Source organism: Sapajus apella, unplaced genomic scaffold (genome assembly GCF_009761245.1).
Source record: "Sapajus apella isolate SASKATOON/1434 unplaced genomic scaffold, GSC_monkey_1.0 scaffold61, whole genome shotgun sequence".
Lineage (NCBI taxonomy): Eukaryota > Metazoa > Chordata > Mammalia > Primates > Cebidae > Sapajus > Sapajus apella.
The window spans coordinates 656,410-682,729 of record NW_022437001.1 but is presented as its reverse complement, the minus strand read 5'-3'; the positions used below and the strand labels follow the sequence as shown (position 1 = coordinate 682,729).

The following is a 26,320-nucleotide window of genomic DNA, read 5'->3' as shown; positions in this document are numbered from 1 at the left end:
AGTGCTGGCCCTTTAGGTAAGTAAAATAGTAAGGATTGGGAGATGATTATTTCCTACATTGTTGAGTTTCTGATGCAATTATAAATAAAAATCAATGTATTTTGAATAACATAAACATAGTACCATACTTCATTTATATAATTTTCAGTAATGTGCTATGAAAGTATGTGAAATTTATTAATATTAACTGAAAGTACTTCAGTACAGAATTTAAGTATAGGATTAAAGTACAGAAAACAAGTATAAGATTAAGCTATAGAAAATACATACTTAGAACTTCATTCTTGGCTGGGCTGACAGTTGATACCACTGGCCTTTTGCTCTGTCAATATTACATATTCAACAAAATAATTTTTCTGATAAGTATCAATGTTATTTTCTGTAGTTGAGGTTTAAATTAAGCTGACAGCCTAAGTTTTCATTCTTTACAACGAGTAAAACACTAACTGGTTATTAAGAAAGATTAAAAAAAAAGAAACAGAACTCAATTTTTATTATTCTTTAGTATGCCCGTAATAGACAGATCTTGTAATAGAAAGATCTTGGAATAGAAAGAGAAATATGTCTAAGGAGACTATCAGAGATCAACAAGAGATATAAAGGAAGTCTGCAGCTGTAGGGCTTAGCAAGTATATACATATTATTTCAGATTGGAACAATGATGAGGGGAAGGATTAAATACTGGCAAGAGTTTCTAGTAGATCATGCTTTGTATCTCTTAATCACCATGACAAGACTCTGAGGTATCATTATCCTTGTCTACTTTTTATAGACAAGAAAATTGAGGCTCAGAAAGGTTTACAAATTTACCCAAGGTAACACAGCTGCCAGGTAGTGGAGTTGAGATTTTAACTCTGGTATGTCTAATTCCTAAATTTGTGCTTTTTAAGAGTACATCTATCCGATTCCACAGAACATTACAACCTAACTTAGTTGTGTTACTTCCTAACTTGGTTGCTCGGAGGCATTTGTCAGTGTTTCAGAGTTCTAGAAAACGGAAATAAAGTACTGTATAAGACATTTAATTATTACATATGGAATGCTTTAATGTACCTAATTTTTATGAACTCCAAATTTAAAAAAGAAACAGGAAAAAGATCAAACATATTACGATCTCCTATAGCAAACTGTATTCTCAAAGGTAATCACAACACTGTCCTCCATCTTGCACGCTCTTCTTGCAATGTGACTATGACACCCCTTTCACTAAAAGGTAGAGGCCATGTCCTCTTTCCTTAATAACAGGCCAGACTTCTGTGACTGTTTGGACCATTAGAGATGGTGAAAATGATATCATGTGACTTCCTAGGCTAAGCCATAAAAAGGAAATTCAGCTTTCACCTTGCTTGCTAGAACACTAACTTGGTAGTCCTGACATGCTGGCTAAGTAGTACCTTCAGGCCACCATGCTCTGAAAAAGCCAAAACTAGCCCAGGTAAAAAGACCATATTTTACAGAGATGTCCTGACACTTCATGGAAAAAGAGATTCTGAATCAGCCCTCAGCTGTTCTAGACCCCTGCTTTTGCACTTCCAGAAACGATCTGACTGCCACCCAGAGGTAACAATGGCCAGACCAGCCCTCCCCAAATTACAAACCTGTAAGAATGAGAAATAATAAAATAATTCTTGTTTGTTATAATCCACAAAGCTTTGAGGGTGATTGGTCAGGTGACCATAGATAACCAAAACACCTTATAAAAGAAGGAGCTCTTAGTTGGTTTATTATAGTCATCCTAGTGGAGTGTTAATTTTAAAATTCAAGAGAAATGGAAACGGTAACAGGTAATGCAAAATGAAAACGTAAGTGATTATTCTGAGGATGGCAAAATTTTGGGTGACAATTTCCCAACTTGATGCACAATGGAAATGAGACCTTAACAAGTCTCTTATTTTCATAATAAAACTTTTAAAAAAGTTATGTATAACTTTGGCTTGAATTTATATCCAAAATCTTTTGATATATGACCAAGAAAGGAAAAAAATCAACCTCACTTTTGGATTTCCTATAATCATGCTTTTGTCTATATTCCAAGCAAACTCAGATGACAAGGGGATAAGGCAAGTAAAATCAAGGAGAAAAACAAACTAGGTGTAAGATCTGAAAAGCCCTTTAGAAGGTACAATTGATGCTGCCATGTAAGTACATAGGCCCAGTTAGGCCAGTTGTTCCATATTTTCAAAACAAGGTGAAAAAAATCAATACTTTTATGTGAACTCTCAAGATTTTCCAATGTTGGCAACAAATTTAAATGTGTTTAAAAATACTATTCAATGGTAAGTTGTCATGATGAAAAGAAAAAGATTTAAATACCTACTATATGAGACACCATTTTGCAATCTCTATTCTGTTCCTTTCTAAAGAAGCACAAAAATATAATTAAAATGAATGTAAGATTAGTGATAATCTAACCAGAATGATTCTGTCTTAAAGTTTTAATTTTCTTTTCTATACAAAGTAACAGAGCAAAATAATGAGGAATAAACCCCAAAACTGAAACTTACATGATAAACAATACAGAGGTACTCAGATTTAAGTTTTTCACTCATTAAACCCTAAGACAGATGGCAGCATATTGATAAACAATTCATTCTAGAAAATTAAACATATAATGTAGACATATCTTAATAGAACCAACATCTGTACCTAAGCAAATAAATAACTGTTGGCACTTACTCCTCAAATTCACCAGTACCTTCTTCATACTTACATTCCTCATTTGCAACTGATTTCAATAACCAAAAACTGCCATGAAAACAACCAGAAACACAGAAAATTAAAGCATTTTAAAGTAATGCATCTTCTAAAAGCAAGTGCTATTTCTAAACAGAGAAACAACTTTTAATCACTGCATCAGCAAAAACCAACTGACAGAAGGATAAGGTACACTTTAATACAACAGACCCTTTTCTGGGGAGGAGGAAAGATACAAAAAAAATTTAAACATCATTTGTAAACCTGATCTATGAAAACAATCATCATTCCATTTATATTTCATATAATTAGAGGTTAAAGTTTATGTGCAAGATGCTACCCTGACAACAATGCTTATATAAGGAATCAAGTTAATATCCTGTATGTCAGATACAGCTAGAAGTTATCCCAATAATTTATGAAGTGTTCTCTAAAATGTATCATAAATAAAGATAATTTCAATCTATCCCAAACTATTGTTCCATTCATAGTGATTGCTTCATTTGTTTATAATCATCTCTTCACTGTGAAAAACTTAGTTTTCTTAAGTATCAGGCAGTAATTCTAGAAGTGCCAAAGAACATCTTTCCTTGCATTTATTCCAGTTTCAGCTATTCAGTTCAAGAACACCCAAGTATCATTAAAAGACAAAACTTACATTTTCCTCTCTTCTGAACATTTTCATATGAGTACTCAAAGCTCTAAGATTACCAAAATTTACTTTTAGGTTCTTTTACAAATTCCTTCTAAGTGCAGCATTAACAACTAATTAGGGAAAAAATACCTAACAGGGATTAAGAGTGCTTCACAGTTAGCGGTAACAAAATGTGCTATACCTAACAGCTAAACTCTATGCTAAAAGCCATAGTAACGTAGGCAAAAGTCAATGGAATAGTTTCAACCCACCCATAACAGTATCTTTGGAACTAAAAATATTGTGCATAGCATTCCTCCTAGCCTGAACTAAGTTAAGTTAGCTGTAGCAAAGACTTGTAACATTACAATAATTAATGTGATGAAATATGATAGCTAATGCTTATTAAGGATTTTCTATCTGCCAGTCATTGTCCTGAGTACTTTGCATACACTACCTCACTGAATCCTCTCAATAACACTATGGTAGATACAACATACGGTAGATACTACTACCATTCCAAAGAAACTCTATAAGGTTAACGGTTTGTGCAAGGTCAAACTGCCATGAAATGACAGAGCTAGTATTTGAAAAATCCCAAGTAGTTTGACTTTAGAGATCACACTCTACCACTATTTGTGAGCATTAATGCATTTGTTACAGACATACTATTGAGGACATGATCTGCTGAGTCACTCAGCTAGTTCAAGGTAAGACTTTGAAAAATACTGGTGCAGACACTTAAAAGTCAACAACCTATATTAACCTATTACCAGCTTTCTCCAACTCATCATAACTCAATCCTTACTACTTCTCATGACATTGCCCTCATATTCTACTCCAGTATTGTTCCTGGTTCTGATTTTCATGTACACTTTATCACTTTATTATATGTATTTTTCCTACATATAGGCCACTTCAAATCTCAAATTCCTTGTGGAGTTGGATACACATTTCTTTAAAATGAGGTGAATTCATTTGGCAGTTTAATACCTAAAATTAGTATATCAAATTCATAAGGAAAAAGTCTGTAGGTCACTGGCTAAAGCACTTAATGTGCTATACATATGGTGCACTTTGACTCCAAACAACCCAATTCCCATTAATTAAATCGGCACTGGTAGCAAACTACTGTAATTTTGCAACGAGTGACAAACATTTCTACAGAAGTGCCAAAGAACACCTTCCCTTGCATTTATTCCAGTTTCAGCTATTCAGTTAAAGAACAGCAGTCCATTCTTCTTCCATACATGATGTCTAGTGAAAAATGGGTTGTCTATGGGTTAAACCAACCCATGGAAATGCTTTTGAAAGCATTTGAAATCTGAAATTCCAATGAGTTTTGAAAAATTCAAAAACATGACAATATCAAGACCGATATTTTCACAGCCATCCTCTTTTTAGAGAAGTTTTAGCTCCCTGGCTCTTATATGTAGTCCATTTCATTCATATCAATTACCTTTCTGGACCCTATAATCTCTTTAGGAGTTTGTATCTCTTATAAACTGTTTCTATCGCCTATAAACTATGATATGGGAAAGCAGGAGTAAGAGGGTTTTCTGCTTGAAAATCATTCCAGACTAGTCAAGAAATCATTGATGGAAATTAGTTACAATACAGGTGTATGATATTCTAGAAATATCTCTAGTACTCATACTCATACTAACCTGCTTTTTCCAAATCTCTGACTTCTGGGTGGATAAAAGTGATCTCTTACCTTTATAAAATACTACAAACCCTCAATTCTGCACTTGCCCCCTCCCATTAACCCTTTTAAAATATAATGCAACTAACAATCGATATATGCATTTAGCATAGTAATCTACTCCCAACATCTTCCTTTCCCAACCCCTCCCTACAAGAGCTACTATTAAATTGTGGCATATCTTATAAAAATAATGGCAATTTTTTGAGTGCTCAATATTGTTAAATGAATCAAGTTTTACCTAGTAGGCCAATGTTTTCTCGAGACACGTGTTAAAGACACAATACTGGATGTCTTCAATCCACCAATAGCATCTAATATCTCTGCCACTCAAGGAGTCCTTGTGTTTTTCAACATAGTCAAATACTGATCTTATTATTTGATTTACATTCTTGACCATTTAAGAGTTCAACATTCAGCACCTACATTATGCTAACAACAACTCATTTCACTACCTGTGCAAAAGGATCAGAATTCAAGCTCAGCCTTGAATTACCTAAGCTCATGTCAATCTGCCAATAAACGTGGTTTTCAGAAAATGACAGTGATACTGAAATCTAGCAAACACACCACTAAGGCATAAGAAATATAACTTTATCAGTTAGAGAATACTGTTTATCATAGCAGTGACTTTAAAATAATAAGTTCATCAATATTCAAGAGGACTAACATCTCAGTAAAATTTAGAACTAAAGATCAAAGTTTTGTCACTTCATTATAGTAACTAATTTGAAGGAATAATTTAAGACATTAAAATTGGCAAATCAAAGGAGGAGAGATTTATGAGACAAAATTCTTTTAAGTCTTTTATTTTCTCCTCTAGGTATAAACAATGTGTTTCCTCTAAGTTCATCACACTAATCTTCATTCACCAAAAGACAGTATGAATAGTAGCTAATGAGAAATGTCCTTATTTCCCCCTCAAAAAAAACATAATACAGAAATTAATATTTAATGCAGACCCTACTTAGATCTTGAACTTCTTCTCTAGAAGCTACCAAAGATCCAACAGTATACACTCCATGGGGCATACGTAGCTCAAAGTCAGTTTTTTGGAACCAACACAATGTTTTTCTTTTTCTTTTCTTTATATTTATAAAGACAGAGTCTCATTCTGTCACACAGGCTAGAGTACGGTAGTGCTATCACAGCTCACTGCAGCCTCAAACTTCTGGGCTTAAATCATCCTCTTACCTTATCTTTTTATTGTTTTAATTGAATACTAACACCTTTTGGGGAAGGCGTATCTTATGTAGTTCCTAAGAACCTGAACAGTTTCTGGCTGTTGATGACTCTCTTCAAACACTGACATTACCTATTTAAGTTCCTATAGGTTACATTTCTCATTTCTTTACCCTAAGCAACCAAAAAAAAATTTTTTTAGGCAGATTAAATCAGTTGTTCAAATATTCTTTACTACAGGATGATGAATAGGTGGTTATACCCCATATATTACTTTCTATGCTAACATAAGATGAGATTTAAACAAGAAAGATAATTTCTTTTGAGAGATCATTCTTTTCTCACATACATGCCAAGAAAACCCAAAGTATCTAACAATGAGAGGCCTATTCTTTTAATGCGTATATGTTCAGATACTTGAGAAATTTTCTAAAAGCATACTTATATTTCCAAAGTATAGTAAGTCTGCACATACATTTATCCCAAGATTCACTTTTATCACTTTTCGTTGTTTAACTAAATAGCAAAATGCTAGTTGCTTGTTAAAAGCAGCAAAATCAAAAACCCTAGATATCCCACATATTATGTGACACTGCATATAATTACTCTTGAGTGTATACTCCAAATTCTGAGCAAGACATAGTATACTAAAACACAAGGTAGGAGAGACAAGCACATACTAAATATGTTCAAATACATGGAAAGCAGCTCTATCTATAAGGTACTATATGGCCCTCTAGTGTTCAGTGAAGAAACACATAAATTCTTAAAGAATTGTGTGCTTTTGATATGACATTTCATAATAAGAAATACTTTATAAAATTTTCTACATATGCTCAACATATTAATATATGACTTCTACAAAAACCTAAATATTTTGTATCTTCTGTGACTTTATATCTTTGTGCTTTCTTTTGAATTACTGTCCATATTTAGAATATCCAGTGAAAGAATTCTGAAATGTTCTTAAAGTTTTCCCATAAATAACTGCAATGCTAAATGAAAAAAAAAAATAGCATTTCTGAATTAAGAACTGGACAATACTGAATGTAAGGCAAATTTCAAACAAAAAACAAAAGAATAGGGTCATGTCTACAAAATTAGTATTTAAGCACACCTAATCTCAATTCTCTAACCATATTTTCTTTTCTCTGTATTCTACTTCTGATCCATCCAACTTGTTTCTTTTTATCATATTAATTTATAGACAATAGAGATTAATTAAATATACTAAATTATGTCTCTCAGAACAGAGGGCAAAGGTAGGACTGAGATTTTAGGACAAGTGTCAAAGTAAATGCAGACTCATAAGCAGAAAAGAATCTCATTAATAAGATTCATAAAACTGTAATCACTAGCCAAATGGTTCAAAAATTGGTAATACTGTTTGTGGGTAGGAGACCCTGTAAGTGCTGAGGCAGGAGTCAGAAGCCTCAGCCTGTTCCCAATAAATGAAGAAGAAAATAACTAGAGATATAACGATAGTAGTTATTCATAGGTTATCGTAGTTATTCATAGGTGATCTCAGTTATTCACAGGTAACCATTAAGATATGTATATATACTCAGCCTAATCTTTTACTAATGCCTCTCAGGTTGTGAAGTGTGAACCCAAGGTGACAATGTGAAAGAAATGACCTTAAGGCAAGACTCTCTAAGCCCTCTGTCATGCCTGCCTAAGGGCTGCTGGAGCGCCCGCTGTTTAGCCAGCTGTAGGAGACGTCCAAGATGTCTCCTTCCCTGGAGGAGCTAGGAGAAAACTCCACTCCTCCAAGCTCTTGAGGTAGGCCTGACAGCTGTCAGGAAGGCCCACAAACATCTTGGGGCTTAATTGTCTCTATATGATGCTGTGCTTCAGTGGTCACATTCCATGTCCACTTTCATGTTCTGCTTTCGCACCTGGTTCCTTTTTTCTTAGAAGAGATAATCAGTACAAGTAACATAAATCTTAATGTATTTGTTCTTTCTTGACAAGTATGGAAAAAGTGCTAACGTATTATGCTCCTTACCTCATCTTGGCTACCTGAAAGTCCTGGGCCCCCATCCCTATGACATGTGATTTACCTGAACCTATCATTGGCCACCATTACCTCATCCTACCTGTCCTTACCCCTGCTTTGTTCTCAATAAAAGTCAGAGTATGCGGACACTCGGGGCCACTGCTGAACTCCACACTTCGGTCGGCAGTGGACCCCTGAGCCCAAACTCTCTTTTCTCTATCTCTGTGTCTTGTGTCTTTTATTTCCACAGTTTCTCATCTCCACACCAGTAGAGAGGGGCTCAAAGGACCCTGTAGGGCTGGACCCTATCTACAACTGTTTAAAGTTGGTGAAATAATAAATTCAAAAGGAACTTGCTTTATGTTTAAAAAATAAACTTATATTTACTGTTTATATATTGGGGTTTTGTCGAGGGGGGAGAGGTGGGAACTGAAATATAAGCAAGACATAAAATTTATCCCCAGCTTTGTCACTCACTTGCTGTAACCTTAAGCAATTAACATTTCCAAGCTAAAACTTCAGAGCCTACAGGAGGACTCTGTGAAGATCCTCTACTTGGCATCAACATCAATCCTTCAAATGTCAAGGAAAGGTAAATTGCCTAGGGCATGGAAATTCTGCAAGCAACATTCAAAGTACCACAGAGTCATCTACCAAACCATTAAGAAATAGGAAAGACTCTTGGCAAACGAGGAATAGAGGGGAACTTTTTCAACTTGATAAAATCCATAAAAAGCCTACAGTTAACATCACACTTGATGAGAAATTCAAAGCTGTCCTACTAAGATCAGACACAAGGCAAGAATGTCCTTTTTAATCACTGCTTTTCAACATTGTACCAGAAGTCCTAGTTAAAGCATGAAGAGAAGAAAAGGAAGTAAAAGATAAAGAGATTAAGAAAGAGGAAATAACACTGTCTTTTTTGGCAGATGACATCACCCTCTACATAGAAAATCCTAAAAAATGGACAAAAAAGCAATTACAGCAAGGTTGCAAGATATAAAATTAATATATAAGTCAACTGTTTTCCTACAAACCAGCAATGAAAAAGTGAAATTTGAAATGACAAATACAATACTGCTTACATTAGCACTCCCCCAAAATAAAATATTTAGGTACGAATCTAACAAAATATGTTAAGATCTATAAAACTCCAATAAAAAAAACTAAGAAGAATTAATAAGTGGGATATATTCCATGTTCTTGTATAGGAAGACTCAATATTGTCAAGATTTCAGTCCTTGCCAATCTGGTCTATAGTTTCAAAGCAATACCAATCAAACTCCCAGCAAGTAACAGATATTGACAAACTGATTCTAACACTTATATGGAAAGGCAAAAGACCCAGAATAGCCAAAACGATACTGAAGGAGAAGAATGAAGCTGGGAGATAGACAGTATCCAACTTCAAGGCTTACTTTAAAGCTACAGTAATCAAGACAGTGTGGTACTGGTGAAAAAAGAAAAAGTAGATGAATGGAAAAGAAGAGAGAGACCAGAATATGGTTAAGTGATCTTTGACAAGGAAACAAAGGCAGTACAATGGAGAAAAGGTCTCTTCCACAAATGGTGCTGAACAACTGAACATCCACATGCAAACAAATGAATCTAAAACAAAGACCTTACACTCTTCACAAAAAACTCAAAATGGGTAATAGTTATACATAAACGTGAAGTGCAAAACTATAAAACTCTTAGAAGATAAGAGAAACCTAAATGGCCTTGGGTATTGAAATGACTTTTTGCTGGGATAGAGTGGTATAATTTTGGCTCACTGCATCCTTAATGTCCCAAGCTCAAGCTGTCCTCCAACCTCAGCCTCTCGAGTGGCTAAGATCACAGGAATGCACCACCATGCCTGGCTAATTTTGTTCATTTTTTGTAAGGAAAAGGTCTCACTATCTTGCCTAGGCTGGTCTCAAACTCCTGGGCTCAAGCGATCCTCCCACCTCAGCCTGCCAAAGTGCTGGGATTATAGATGTGAGCCACGGCATCCAACTGTAAATCACATTTTAGATACAACAATACAATACTAACAGCATGATATATGAAAGAAATAATTCATAAGCTGGACTTTACTAAATTAGAAATGTCTGTTCTGTGAAAGACACTGCCAGGAAAATAAGAACATAAGCCACAGACTGGGAGAAAATATTTGCAAAACACAAGTATTTGGGATAAATGACTGTTATCCAAAATATACAATCTGATTAAAACATGGACAAAAGGCCAGGTGCGGTGGCTCACGCCTGTAACCACAGCCTTTTGAGAGGGCAAGGTGGGTAGAACACAAGTTAAGGAATTCAAGACCAGCCTAGCCAAGATGGTGAAATCCCATCTCTACTAAAAATACAAAAATTAGCTGGGTGCAGTGGTGGGCACCTGTAATCCCAGCTACTTGGGAGGCTGAGGCAGGGGAATCACTTGAACCCAGGAAGCAAAGGTTGCAGTCAGCCGAGATCGCACCACTGACTCTAGCCTGGGAGACACAGCAAGACTCTCTCTCAAGAAAAAAGGAAAAAAAGAAAAAGAAAAAAAAAAATGGACAAAAGATCTGAACAGACACACAGACACCGCACCAAAGAAGATTTACAGATGGGAAGCAAGCACATGAAAAGGACAATTGCAAATTACAATTTCAGCATCATACATCACTAGGGAATTGCAAATTGTTACAAAGAGATATCCCCCACACATGTATTAGAATGGCCAAAATCCATAACAGTGACACCCCCATATGCTACCAAAGATGAGGAGCCACAGGAATTCTCATTCACTTCTGGTGGGAATGCCAAATGATATAGCCACTTCGGAAGCCAGTTGGCAGTTTCTTACAAAATTAAACAGTCTGTTACCATACAATCCAGGAATTGCACTCCTTGGCATTTACACAAAAGAGTTAAAAACTTAGTCCATGCAAAAACTATAATTGCCAATACGTGGAAGCAACCAAGATGTCTTTCACTAAGTGGATAAATAAACTGTGGTATACCCAGACAATGGAATATTATTCAGTGCTAGAAGGAAATGAGCTATCAAGCTATAAATACACATGGAGGAAACTTCAATGCATATTACGTAAGTGAAAGAAGCCAATCTGAAAGTCTACATACTGTGGAATTGCAACCATATGATATTCTGGAAAAAGCAAAACCACAGAGACAGTAAAAGGATCAGTGGCGATGAGAGGCTGGGGAAGAAAGGGATGAATAGGCAGAACACAGGATTTTTAGGAGAGTGAAACCATTCTCTACATCAGTAGATGCGTGTCAATACACACTTTTCCAAACCCACAGAGTGCACAACACCAAGAGTGAGACCTAATGGAAACTATGGATTCTGGATGACAGTGATATGACAATGTGGTTTCACTGACTATAACAAATGTACTACTCTGGTAAGGGGGAAGCTATACCTATGTGTGCCAGGGGGCATATGGGAACTCTGTACCTCCCATTTAACTTTCCTGTGAATCTAAAACTGCTCTAAAAATTAAAGCCTGTTAATTTAAAAAGGTAGAATGGCTAATACAGGAAGGTCTCCAAAAAACATTTTGCAGACCTCAAGGATTAATAATTAGCAGAGGCAAGGTTGCCTTGTAAAGGACAAGTGCATTTCTTCTTACTAGAATGGAGAGATAGAAGGAAAAAGACATGTGAAATACTAGGTGAGGGAATGCAGAAATAATTCATGTTAATGGGCCATGATCTCAGGGAAGCAGAAGGGAGTGGGGAAAATTCCCTTTGAGAGGCTGAATAAGCCAACTGTTTAAACAGGTTACCATATAATAATAAAGCTATGATTATCATAATAACTGAAAGACTGAGGAATACTAAATAGTATACACACTGACTCCAGCTACACGAAATGTACATACACATGGTCAATGACTAATAAGTATTATATAAAAATTTATACACTAATTCTTTATTGACTAATAATCAGGTTATCAGGGTGCCTGATAACACAATAAATATTATTAGGCAATAAAATAAATCAAAGGGCTTAAATAAGAGAGAGGGAGAAAAACAAATCTAATACAATGTGGTATGAGTCACAATAAATATACCACAGTAGCAGAGGTTTAGTGAAGGCAACGTTTGGGAACATGAAGATAGATGCTAGGATGATAGCTTTATAGGTTATTTCACAGCCCATTTATCCCAAAGTTACTAATACTGTTTAACTGAATTCCCAAATGTTAAGAGAAGTACAACCTGGACCCAGAATAAGAGCTGAGTTCCAATCCCAGCTCCACTATTTACCAGCTGACTGATAACTGATTAATTTAACCTGTCTTTATATATTTCTCATCTCCAATATGAGGTTAAAAATTAGAAATGACATATTAGGACTGTTAAGATTAATGAAAAAAATATATGTACATATTCTGGGAACACACTGAAGGCATTCAGTCTGGAGATGATCACAGATGAATATGACAGCAATCTTCTCTTATGAAAAGAGCTGTCACTGCTCTAGGTAAAAGAACAAGGACGAAAGCAAAGTCAGAGATTTCAATATAAAATAAAGAACCTTAACATAAAGAACTGTCTAAAATTATGAAGATACTTCATATTGTAGTATTTCTTTGTAACGACCTCATTTGCAAGCTCAAGTCTGTGGGTAAAGCCACTAGGTACAGGTTTGGACCTGGTGATCTCAAAGGTCCACTCCAAATCGAAGTCCATCTTAGGAGACTTAAAATTAGGGTTAGAAAGCTTTAACATATTAAATATATAATTAGTTTGATGAAATGTGGGGGTGGGAATAGGGGAAGAGAGGGAAGGGAAAGCACTAGTGATTTCCTCGTAAAGCGCTAGCCACTTTAGAATTATGTTTTACGGCCAGGCCTTAAACTCATGCCTGTAATCCCAGCACTTTAGAAGGGCAAGGCAGGCAGATCACTTGAGGTCAGAAGTTCAAGGCCAGCCTACCCAACATGGTGAAACCCAGTCTCTACTAAAAATATAAAAATTAATCAGGTGTGGTGGCAGGCAGCTGTAATCCCAGCTACCCAGGAGGCTGAGGCAGAAGAATCACTGGAAACCAGGAGGCAGAGGTTGTAATGAGCTGAGATCACACTACTGCACTCCAGCCTGGGTGACACAGCACAAAAGGCTGAAAATTCCAAAAACCAGAATACCTCTTCTCCTCCAAAAGATCACAACTCCTCGCCAGCAGGGTAACAAAACTGGATGGAGAATGAGTTTGATAATTGACAGAAGCAGGCTTTAGAAGGTGGGTAAAAACAAATGCCTCTTAGCTAAAGGCATATGTTCTAACCAATGCAAGGAATCTAAGAACCTTGAAAAAAAAAAGGTTAGAGGAATTGTTAACTATAATAACCAGTTTAGAGAAGAACATAAATGATCTGATGGAGCTGAAAAACACAGTACAACTTTGTGAAGCATAAACAAGGATCAACAGCCGAATCGATCAAGCAGAAAAAACGATATTAGAGATTGAAGATCAACTTAATGTAATAAAGCATGAAGGCAAGATTAGAGAAAAAAAGAATGAAAGAAACAAAGCCTCCAAGAAATATAGGACTAGGTAAAAAGACCAAGCCTACATTTCATTGGTGTACCTGGAAGTGACAGGGAGAACGGAACCACACTGGAAAACACTCTTAAGGATATTATCCAGAAGACCTTCCCCAACCTAGCAAAACAGGCTAACAATCAAATTCAGGAAATACAGAAAACACCACAAAGACACTCCTTGAGAAGAGCAACCCCAAGACACATACTCGTCAGACTCACAAAGGTTGAAGTGAGGGAAAAAATGTTAAAGGCAGCCAGAGAGAAAGATCAGGTTACCCACAAAGGGAAGCCTATCAGATTAACAATGGATCTGTCAGCAGAAACCCTACAAGCTAGAAGACAGTGGGGGCTAATATTCAACATTCTTAAAGAAAAGAATTTTCAACCCAGAATTTCATATCCAACCAAACTAAGCTTCATAAGCAAAGGAAAAATAAAATCCTTTACAGACAAGCAAATAATCAGAGATTTTGTCACCAGGGGCCTGCCTTACAAGAGTTCCTGAAGAAAGCACTAAACATGGAAAGGAAAAATCAGTATCAGCCACTGCAAAAACATACCAAATTCTAAAGATAATCGATAATATGAAGAAACTGCATCAACTAATGGGCAAAATAACTAGTTTGCATCATAATGACAAGATCAAATTCACAAATAACAATAATAACCCTAAATGTAAATGGGCTACATGCTCCTAATCAAAAAACACAAATTGGCAAATTAAAGAGTCAAGACCCATCAGTGTGCTGTAATCAGGAAACCCATCTCAAGTGCAAAGACACACAGGCTCAAAATAAAGGGATGGAGGAATAGATACCAAGCAAATGGAAAGCAAAAGGAAAAAAAAAAGCAGGGTTGCAATCCTATTCTCTGATAAAACAGACTTTAAAGCAACAAAGATCAAAAAAGACAAGCGTATTAAAAAATAGTAAAGGGATCAATGCAACAAGAAGAGCTAACTATCCTAAATATATATGCGTCTAATACAGGAGCGCCAGATTAATAAAACAAGTTCTTCAAGACCTACAAAGAGACTTAGACTCCCATAACATAACAGTGGGAGACTTTAACACCCCACTGTCAATATTAGATCAATGAGACAGAAAACTAACAAGGATATTCAGAATTTGAACTCAGCTCTGGACCAAGCTGACATAGTAGACATCTACAGAACTCTCCACCACAAATCAACAAAATATACATTCTTCTCAGCAACACACTGCACTTATTCTAAAATTGACTATATAATCAGAAGTAGAACACTCCTCAGCAAATGCAAAAGGACAGAAATCATTAACAGTCTCTCAGACCACAATGCAATCACATTAGAACTCAGGATTAAGAAACTCACTCAAAACCGCACAACTACATGGACACTGAACAACCTACTTCTGAACAACTACTGGGTAAGTAACAAAATAAAGGCAGAAATAAATACGTTCTTTGACACCAGTGAGAACAAAGACACAATGTACCAGAATCTCTGCAACACAGCTAAAGCAATGTTTAGAGGGAAATTTATAGCATTAAATGCCCACAAGAGAAACCAGGAAAGATCTAAAATCAACACTCTAACATCACAATGAAAAGAACTAGAGAAGCAAGGGCAAACAAATTCAAAATCTAGCAGAAGACAAGAAATAACAGGATCAGAGCAGAACTGAAGGAGACAGAGACACAAAAAACCCTTCAAAAAAAAAAAAACAACAATGAATCCAGGAACTGGTTTTTTGAAAACATCAACAAAATAGATAGACTGCTAGCCAGACTAATAAAGAAGAAAAGAGAAAACAATCAAATAGATACAATAAAAAATGATAAAGGGGATATCACCACTGATCCCACAGAAATACAAACTACCATCAGAGAATACTATAAATACCTCTACACAAATAAACTAGAAAATCTAGAAGAAATGGATAAATTCCTGGAGACATACATCCTCCCAAGACAAATCTGGAAGAAGTTGAATCCGTGAAGAGACCAATAACAAGTTCTGAAATTGAGGCAGTAATTAATAGCCTACCAACCACAAAAGGCCCAGGACCAGATGGATCACAGCCGAAATCTACCAGAGGTACAAAATAGAGCTGGTACCATTCCTTCTGAAGCTATTCCAAACAATAGAAAAAGAGGGACTCCTCCCTAACTCATTTTATGAAACCAGCATCATCCTGATACCAAAATCTGGCAGAGACACAACAAAAGAAGAAAAATTTCAGGCCAATATCCCTGATGAACATCGATGTGAAAATCCTCAATAAAATACTGGCAAACTGAATCCGGCAGCACATCGAAAAGCTTATCCACTACGATCAAGTCGGCTTCATCCCTGGGATGCAAGGCTGGTTCAATATCACAAATCAATAAATGTAATCCATCACATAAACAAAATCAATGACAAAAACCACATGGTTATCTCAACAGATGCGGAAAAGGCCTCTGAAAAATTCAACACCCCTTAATGCTAAAAACTCTTAATAAATTAGGTATTGATGCAATATATCTCAAAATAATAAGAGCTATTTATGACAAACCCACAGCCAATATCATACTGAATGGGCAAAAGCTGGAAGCATTCCCTCTGAAAACCAGCACAAGACAATCATGCCCTCTCTCACCACTCTGATTCAACATAGTATTGGAAGTTCTGGCCAGTGCAATCAGGCAAGAGAAAAAAATAAAGGTATTCAAATAGGAAGAGGGGAAGTCAAACTGTCTGTGTTTGCAGATGTCATGATTGTATATTAAGAAAACCCCATCATCTCAGCCCAAAATCTCCTTAAGCTGATAATCAACTTCAGCAAAGTCTCAGGATACAAAATCAATATGCAAAAATCACAAGCATTCCTATACACCAATATTAGACAAACAGAGAGTCAAACCATGAGTGAACTCCCATTCACATTTGCTACAAAGAGAATACAATACCTAGGAATACATGGAACTTGCAAGGGATGTGAAGAACCTCTTCAGGGTGAACTACAAAACATTGATCAAGGAAATAAGAGAGGACATAAACAAATGGAAAACTATTCCATGCTCATGGAAGGAAAGAATCAGTATCATGAAAATGACCACACTGTCCAAAGTAAGTTACAGATTAAATGCTATCCCCATCAAGCTACCATTGACTTTCTTCACAGAATTAGAAAAAAAAACTTTAAATTTCATATGTAACCAAAAAAGAGCCCATATAGCCAAAAAAATCCTAAGCAAAAAGAACAAAGCTGGAGGTATCATGCTACCTGCCTTCAAACTGTACTACAAGGCTACAGTAACCAAAACAGCAGTACTGGTACCAAAACAGGTATGTAGACCAATGGAACACAACAGAGGCCTCAGAAATAACGCCACACATGTACAAACACCTGATCTTTGACAAACTGGACAAAAACAAGCAATGGGGAAAGGATTCCCTATTTAATAAATGGTGTTGGGAAAACTGGCTAGCCATACACAGAAAACTGAAACTGGACCCCTTCCTTATACAAAAATTAACTCAAGATGGATTAAAGACCATAGAAACCCTGAAGAAAACCTTAGGCAATACCATTCAGGACATACACATGGGCAAAGACTTCATGACTATAACACCAAAAGTAATGGCAACAAAAGCCAAAATAGACAAATAGGATCTAATTAAACTAAAGAGCTTCTGCAGGGCAAAAGAAACTAGCATCAGAGTGAACAGGCAACCTATAGAATGGGAGAAAATTTTTGCAATCTACCCATCTGACAAAGGGCTAATACTCAGAATCTACAAGGAAATTAACCAAATTTAAAGGAAAAAAAAAAAACCCATGAAAAAATGGGTGAAGGATATAAACAGATACTTCTCAAAAGAAGACATTTATGTGGCCAACAAACACGAAAAAATGCTCATCATCACTAGTCATTAGAGAAACACAAATCAAAACCACAATGAGATACCATCTTATACTAGTCAGAATGGTGATATGTAAGAAGTCAGGAAACAACAGATGCTGGAGGATGGGAAGAAATACCAACGCTTTTACACTGTTGGTGGGAGTGTAAATTATCTCAGCCATTGTGGAAGACAGTGTGGTAATTCCTCAAGGATCCAGAACCGGAAATACTATTTGACCCAGAAATCCCATTACTGGGTATATACCCAAAGAATTATAAATCATTCTACCATAAAGACATATGCACACATATGCTTACTGCAGCACTGTTCACAACAGCAAAGACTTGGAGCCAACCCAAATGCCCATCAATGATACACTGGTAATGAAAATGTGGCACACACACACCATGCAATAACTATGCAGCCATAAAGAAGGATGAGTTCACATCCTTTGCAGAGACATAAATCAAGCTGGAAACCATCATTCTCAGCAAACACACACAAGAACAGAAAACCAAACACTGCATGTTCTCACTCGTAAGTGGGAGTTGAACAATAAGAACACATGAACACAGGGAGGGGAACATCACCCACCAGGGCCTGTCAGGGTTGTCGGGGGCTAGGGGAGGGATAGCATTAGGAGAAATAACTAATGTAGATGATGGCTTGATGAGTGCAGCAAACCACCATGGCACGTGTATACCTATGTAACAAACCTGCACGTTCTGCACATGTATCCCAGAACTTAAAGTATAATTTAAAAAAAATTTTTTTAAGTAAGCTGGAGAAAGAACAAAAAGTAAACATTTGTATGCTCCCCCCCCCACACCAAAAAAAGGTGGGGGGACTAAGTGATCAAGTTGTTAAATTCTTCAATTTTTCAGCAGGTCCACAGTCAGATGGTAAGAAAAAGTTAAGCCATTTTTCCACCAACTGACCAGGAGACAGGACTATTGAGAGAGAAAAGAAAATCTGGGGAGGAAAATAAAACTTGGTTTGGGAAAAGAAACAGTAGTTTTAGTTTTTAGTGGACCACTCAGGTGACGATGCCCAACCATGCCCAAAAGACAGCTAGAAATGCAAAACTACGGCTAGGGTGAATGATGGGAGCTTGAGACATAATTTTGGAGTTACCTACCAAAGTAAAAACAGAATTCATCATGATATATCCTATAGCCTTTCTCTTCATACTTCCTACCACCAACAAAAATAACATTAAAAATGATCAGATCATTATAATACACATATGAAACAAATTTGCTTTGGAAATATTTTGAAGATAACTATTTGTGATATTTGTGTATACTTCAGGGAAGTTTATCATCTGTATAAAGAACAAATCAATGGAACATTATAAAACAATTTTAAAATGGCCCATTTGGTGTGAAGATTATCCATCAGTCTACAATGAAAACTCTTAACTAAAATACTTTTTGAGTTGGGCATGGTGGTCCATACCTGTAGTCCTAGCTACGCAGGAACATCTCTTGTGCCCAGGGATTCAAGGTCAGCCTGGGCAACACAGCAAGGCCCCATCTCTTAAATAATTAATAATAATAATCTGTAATTACCTGCTGTGAATGAGATACAGTTTATCACCAACATTTAGAGCTATTATAGTTTAAAATAATATTAACAAATATTTTTAAAACTATATTAACAGGCATTAATTAGAAATTAATCATGAGCTAAAATTCATTTTGGCACCTATATGGAAGATTCATAAAGCATTTAAATATATAGAAGTTTTAAGATTAGAAGAAAGTCTAGAGAAATTGACTTCAATTCTAATGAAAGGAAAGGGTACATATTTATTAACTAGGGAGACCTATGGGTAGCATTGGCTTCAAATTTTATGTCTATTTTTATTGAAGATGGGCCTAGCTTATTATAGTATTCCTCTGATCCTCCTGTGCACCCTTTTAAAAGAATTTACCTATTTCTCTATTTCTTTCTCCACTAGAGGGTGATATGATGACTGAATGCTGAAGGTCATAAAACATATATAGATAGATTGACAACTGCTGTAGGGAATAGAGTGTATTTTGTGAGTTTTGAGGTAAGGCACAGGAGACAGATAAAACGAGCTCACAAGGCCTATATCTGTAAAATATCTCAGTGTTCCAGGCACTATACCACTTGTTTTACATAAATCATTTCACTTAATCCTTACAAAAACCTTGAGATGTAGGCATTGTAGTCTTTATTTTACAGATAAAGAAATAGGTTCAATGAGGTTATATACTTATGGTTATACAGTAAGTGGCATAATCAGAATTCAAACTCAGATCTGAAAAGTTCTTATCACTCTACTATGTTAGGGGAAAACCCATCTCACCCATTGACCCATTTCTCCCATTTCCATTATCCTCCCCACATGTTTAAAATTGGGCTAAACTAGGCTGAGTCAATGTTTCATTTTTCCTCCTTCACAAAGGTAGGGTACGTCACTATTCATTGGGCCATATTTACTAGTGGATGTTCTTCAAGACGACTGCCTTAAATAGCATTTTTTGCTCTCTGGACATGTCTATACCAAACAGAATTTAAACTTATTTGTCTTGCAAGTGGACTAGGCCAGCGACTTTCTGAAGAACCTATCATTCTCTAGAAATCTACAACAGAGTAACTTAGAGCCCCGTTGTCTTTCCAGTGTTAGTCATACTGCCCTACAAAGTTGCTCAGCAACACTGGTCCTAGGAGGTGGACCAGATACCCCCTGATTGGCTAATGATCCTATTACCTGATACCTCTACTGTTCAGAACTTAGAGACAAGAGAGGGTCTTAGGCCTCTAGACTCCAATACACTAGATGCTTCTCCATATCCTTCTCCCTATATATGTATTTATTCTCAAACAGGGTCTTGCTCTGTGGCCCAGATCACTGCAGCCTCAACTTCCTGGGCCCAAATGGTCCTCCCACCTCAGCCCCCAAAGTCGCTGGAACCACAGGCACATGCCATCACACTCAGCTAATTTTTGTATTTTTTGTAGGGACAGACAGGGTTTTGCCACGTTGCCCAGGCTGGTCTTGAATCCCTGGGCTCAAGCAATCTGCCCACCTCAGCCTCCCAAAAACCTGGGATCACAGGTGTGAGCCGCCTCACCTAACTATTCTTTATACATATTTTTGATAAACATTTATTTCTTATTTGAAGCAAATGGATAAAAACTGTTTAATTACCAGGAGGAATCTAACAATCAGGATGCAAGAAAAAAAAAAAAAAAAGACTAATTTGATGTAAGGAAAGAAGTTATGTGAGAAGAAAACAGGTGGAAGCCATTAAGATAGATACGGAAGCATCAGAAATTAGTGCTCAAACACGTTTCTCTTCATGAAAAGATAAGGATATCAAATCTGGCCTAATAATCACCTCATTTGTTTTTCAGGTTAGTAGAAAATGAGTTGATACTCTGCATAAAATATGTCAAAGGTTCTTCAGTATGAGCTGGGCATCTCTTCAGAAAACAAAATTTTTTAAAAAATATGACAAGGCACGCCTGTAATCCCAGCACTTTGGGTGGCTGAGGCAGGTGGATCACGAGGTCAAGAGATCGAGACCATCCTGGTCAACATGGTGAAAGCCCGTCTCTACTAAAAATACAAAAAATTAGCTGGGCATGAACCCAGGAGGTGGAGGTTGTGGTAAGCCGAGACCACACCATTGCACTCCAGCCTGGGTAACAAGAGCGAAACTCCGTCTCATGATAAAAAAAATATATATATATATATGACAAGGATGTTGACAAAGGGAGTTAAAACTGAAGAGACAGACATTTATATCTGGAGAAGTGGGCTGACTCTAGAATTTACAGGCTAGTCAAATTTAGAGGAATAGCCAGCACACAACTTTTGCTTTAAAAGCATGTTTGATGGATTCAAGAGAATATGACTTCTATCAGATTTTTTAACAGCGTCATTTTTTCCTGATGACTTTAGCCAAGAGCCCCAAAATCTTCAGTAATATTTTGTTAAGTACCACAAAGAAAAGCAGTTAACTGACCTCTCTGTCCTTTCTAAAGGGTAGCTCTGATCACTTCAAACAGGACACAGTATTAGAAAATCATCACACTCCAGAGTCTATGCTGGAAATCTTGTTTAGTGATGTTTGTCAAGTTCCACCATAGGGGACAGCATAGCACGTGGAAAGAAAAAGGGGTTTTTTGAAATTAGGCAAATCAGGATTAAAATCTGTCATCACTTAGCATAACCTGGAGTAGATCATTTGGTCTCTCTGTAACTTTTGTTTATGTATCTGTCTTAGAATCTTTCCAACAGTGTGAGCTTAATAAATAGCAATTCTTGACTACCACTTCCCTTGACTTTTAATATTAAGACAATATGGAATTTTTAAAAATATATTGCTTGCCATAGGCTCCAGAAAGAACAACTGTTTAGTGACAAGGGGGGAAAAACTGACCTCAGCGTTTTGACAGTTTTCAAGATACTTTCAAAGAATAAAGCAATGCAAGGAAGAATTAAAAATCTTTTTTCTCATCAGTATATTTGCTTATACAGCATATTTAGGGATGATGAATAAAATTCAGTTTGTTTATGAGAATGCCAAAAACTAAAACTTGAAAGATATCTTGAGTAAAATTTGTAGAAGGCTAAGCCTATGCTAACATTTAAAACTGGGGTTTTACTTCTTATGCCTCTACTCTCAAAAGTCAAAGTTTAAGAATACTTAAATGAAACCATGGTCTAGGGTAACATCTGCAGAAGTGTCTTAATTTTATAACAATCAAGAATTTAAAGCTCTTCCAAAATAAAGTATTTGAACTAGTGAGAGCTTCTATTTATTTTATTAAAACATTTATACACGTAAAATACTGACATTTTCTTTTTAGGCGATGCAGTACTACGTGACTTTCTTTAATACTGTTGAAAGTGCTCTAGGAACTCTGGCAGAAGTTTCAGGAATGGACAAAAAGAAAAACATTTAGGCCAAATTCAGACTGAAATCTTACGTGTAGAAGGGCATCACTGTCCTGGTAATCAAATAGCTTTGTATTCTTCATGCCATACTTATGAAGGCAAATCATCTCATGATAAACAATATATCAAAAAGTATACACATATATAATAAATACATATACACATGTATATTGCACAAGTATATATAAATGCATACACACATCTATTCCGGCTATGGTTACAGCCCTGTCCATTCTTGTTATCTTGTATGTACAGAGCAATAATTGTTATTAATGATTCAGAATCACTAGAAAGAAACTAACAAATTCAGTATACTTCATTTTTAAAGAGGTAATCATAATACATCTAAAATTTCTGTTAATGATTTTATCTTGAAGGTAAAGAAAAGATAAAACACCTGTCAAACTTGTGAACTGGAAGATTTCCTACAGAATATTAGGATGACTTTTCCTTTTGGGAAAAGATAATGTTTTCTCTAACTAGCTTTTTTTTATTTTGTTTTTGATTTAGAGTATAGCAGAAATCAGCAATAGCTCTGCAGTGTTCAGCAAGGCTTAGTTTTGATTTAACTGCTTTCTGAAATAAGGTAATACAATTGGATCTTAAGTATTAAACCCCTATTCCTCTAACTAAACCCTCAGGGGAAAAAAAAGAGACATATAAGTCCCACTTTTGATGTAGTAATCTTGAGGAAATAGGATCAAGACAGGGAGGATAGAAGCTAGAGGAATGACACTATAAAAGGTCTGACCCTTAACAAAGCAGTGCTATAGTTGTTAGCAGTAGAGCCATCTGGCTGAGATCCAACGTTACTGTGTTAACATCTAGAGATAGGGATGGTACAATGGATCAAAAATCACTACTTGATGTCACTTCCTTCTTAGATCATGCCAGCTAAATAAAATCTGACTAGCAGATAGGCAAGGTAAATTAGGGAAAAACACATTTTAGACAGTTAAGGTTTCACAAGCGAATGTAAAACATGATTTAGCAATTTACTATTAATCTAAATGTGTAAGATACTTCATTCCAAGTTAGGTTAAAGGATATGATGTTAAATCTATTTGTATATTGTTTATGGTCTAAAATCACTGTAAAATGTAAGAAATAATGCGAGTAGGAGTAAGAGGATGAACTACTACAGATATTATTTTAATGTCTGTAAAACAAGTAAGCTATTATTCAAGTTAAAATGTTCCTTTCCAAAGCACAGTTTAACTTGTAAGTCTACTTTACATAAATATTCATTATTTCTACTTCTCAAATGATAAATAAAGAACCAGAACTAATTTGAGGCAACTTTGAGTAATTTATGCCTTAGAGTAACACTTGTAAATAAACAGCCCACTCCAGCAGCTGCATCTTGCAAATAAAAAGTTTCTTCATTACTTTATTCATATAAATCATGTTTCACTCAAAACCCCTACACGCCACACAAGCTACTGATCCCTGTCCTGGATGCAAGGTTTAGACGAAAATTTAATGTTAGTAATTTTTCATAGTAATAGGCTCAATTACTTTCCCTCCATTTGGACTCAGATTGTCCCATTATCAGTATTTTTACTTGTAATACTAATACCTTCTGTAAAACAGAAAACTAGTTCATTTTATTATTACATATCTTAAGGTTAATTTTTAGTAATACAAAGACTGTGAGGAAAGTTTCATTACAATTAAAATAGATACGTAGTTTCTCAGGTTAACAATATATTGAATATACTCACTTTTGTTGTTTTTGTATAGAACGGGGAGGAGAGTTGGTGAATGGGCAGGTCCACAATACTACTGGAGTTTGTGACACTGTTACTATGTGTATGTTCATCTTCTCTGCTACTATCATCAGATTGATCAAAATCATCACTCTCCTGGTCCATCTCCTCCTCCTCCTCATCCTCCTCATCTTGTTCACCAGCATGTTCCTCATCTTCCTCTTGTTCCTCTTGATTTCCCGAGGAGTCCTCATCTACAGAAATAAATCTATTATTGTTTTCTTCCAATTGTCCTTGCTGGGAATCATTCTGGTCTCCAGGTCTAGGTTCTACTCCAACAACTTCACCATTCCTTGCAGTGTGCTCCTCCTCTTGTTGTCTGAGCTGCTGCTGCTGTTCCTCCTCTACCACACGATTCATCTGTTCTTCATCTACCTGGCTTGAGGAAGAGTTACCTCTCAGAGAGCCTCCAGTTCGTCGTCTTTTGCTGCCCACAGAGAGCAGTTCCTGATTCATTTCCAAAAGCCAGCTTGCTACTTCTTGGACCTTGGCTAGACTATCAGAAGATGCAAAGGTTTTCACATTCTGCAAGGGAAAACAGTGGGAAAAAAAAAAGATTTGTACAATCTATATTATCTTCTACTTTCATGTTATATGTCTACATTCTAAATATCATTAAAGATTGCAAAAAAGTATTGATGCTACCAAGGCATTAAGATGTTCTTTAATAATCAATATAGGACATTTTAATTTTAAGAGTTATAAGACTTTATAAAGACATGCACAAAAATCACAGTAAACAACCTTAATCTCTTTTAATAAATTTTAGCATGAAGATTTATAGTTTAATTACTTTGACCAATAAAACATTATTTAACCAATAAAGCAATTTTAATTTTACATCAGTAGTTCATAGACTATATCCTATATAAAACCTCCACAAAATTTTAAGAAATGTATCCCAAAAAAAGACTATTCAGTGTTCAGTTAAATTCGGGAAATGCTGAGGTAAGTCAAATTAAAAGGCTTTTTACCCTGGGAATTTCCCAAGCTTCTCTTATCACAGAATCTTGACTTCAGACACAGTTTTCTAGCAGGTAACAAATATAATCATTATGATTTTAATTTTTTACAGTGAATATAAATTGACTGGACAGCAAATAACTAAAAAATCTATTAAAAAAAAAAAAAAGACTAAAGTTCATAAGATCATACCCTCTGACCCAGTAACTCCACTTCTGGCAATCTATCCTAAGGAGTAATCCTAAAACATTTAAAAAAAAAAAAAAAAAATTATACAGAAGATGCTCACTCCAGTTTATCCACAAAAGCAAAAACAGAGATAAAAATAAATGTAAATAAAAATAAAAATTCAAATGTTCAATATAAAGGAATCTATGAGATGGGATATATATGGTATAATTCCTAAACATAATGGTCATAAAACATTTGAAAAACAGGGATATTATATTATATTATGCTAAGTGAAAATGCTGGAAATTATGATTACAGTATGATTATTCTTAAACTGCATGAAGACTAGAAGACTACATTTCAAAATAAACTGCATCTTAGGCAGTGGCATTACAGATGCTTTAAACCTATTTCTTTTTATCATATTTCTCAATTTTTGTATATCCAGCATGTTTATGTTTTTTAACCTAGGCTCGAATTTTACCTGATACCGCATCTTTTCATAATATTCATTCTTATATTTTATCCTTTGCTGGTATCTATATGGACATCTTTGAAGTTATATAAAATAATGCCAACATACTATGCACACACAATTAAGCACCCGTGATCTAAAATTTCAAACTGCTAACAAATGAAGTATTGTCAATTCTAGTCTTTTTCAGAGAAAACTTTTAGTATGATTTACAACACTGTATCATAAAACACAAACATCAACAAACAGAAGTCTATATCCTAAAATTTGAGGAAGACCTTTTATTTCTTATCAGAAATACAAAATGTCAAGATGTATCAAATATTAATATATAAATTATGATTTTATCAGCAACTGAGACTGAACTTGAGT

General features: G+C 35.7%; 1 protein-coding gene across 3 annotated transcripts in view; it reads right to left on the bottom strand.

Moving 5' to 3' along the window:
* FBXW7 (F-box and WD repeat domain containing 7) overlaps nt 1-26,320 on the bottom strand; it is a 226,930-nt gene that overhangs the window by 70,120 nt on the left and 130,490 nt on the right. For 2 of the 3 annotated variants that reach the window (XM_032246405.1, XM_032246406.1), the window contains 2 exons: nt 25,495-25,543; nt 24,295-24,864 (listed from right to left, as the gene is read on the bottom strand). In XM_032246405.1, the coding sequence (XP_032102296.1) occupies nt 24,295-24,795 (501 nt within the window). In that variant the 5' untranslated portion in view covers nt 24,796-24,864; nt 25,495-25,543. The remainder of the gene's footprint in view (nt 1-24,294; nt 24,865-25,494; nt 25,544-26,320) is intronic. The other variant, XM_032246407.1, reaches the window with a different exon arrangement.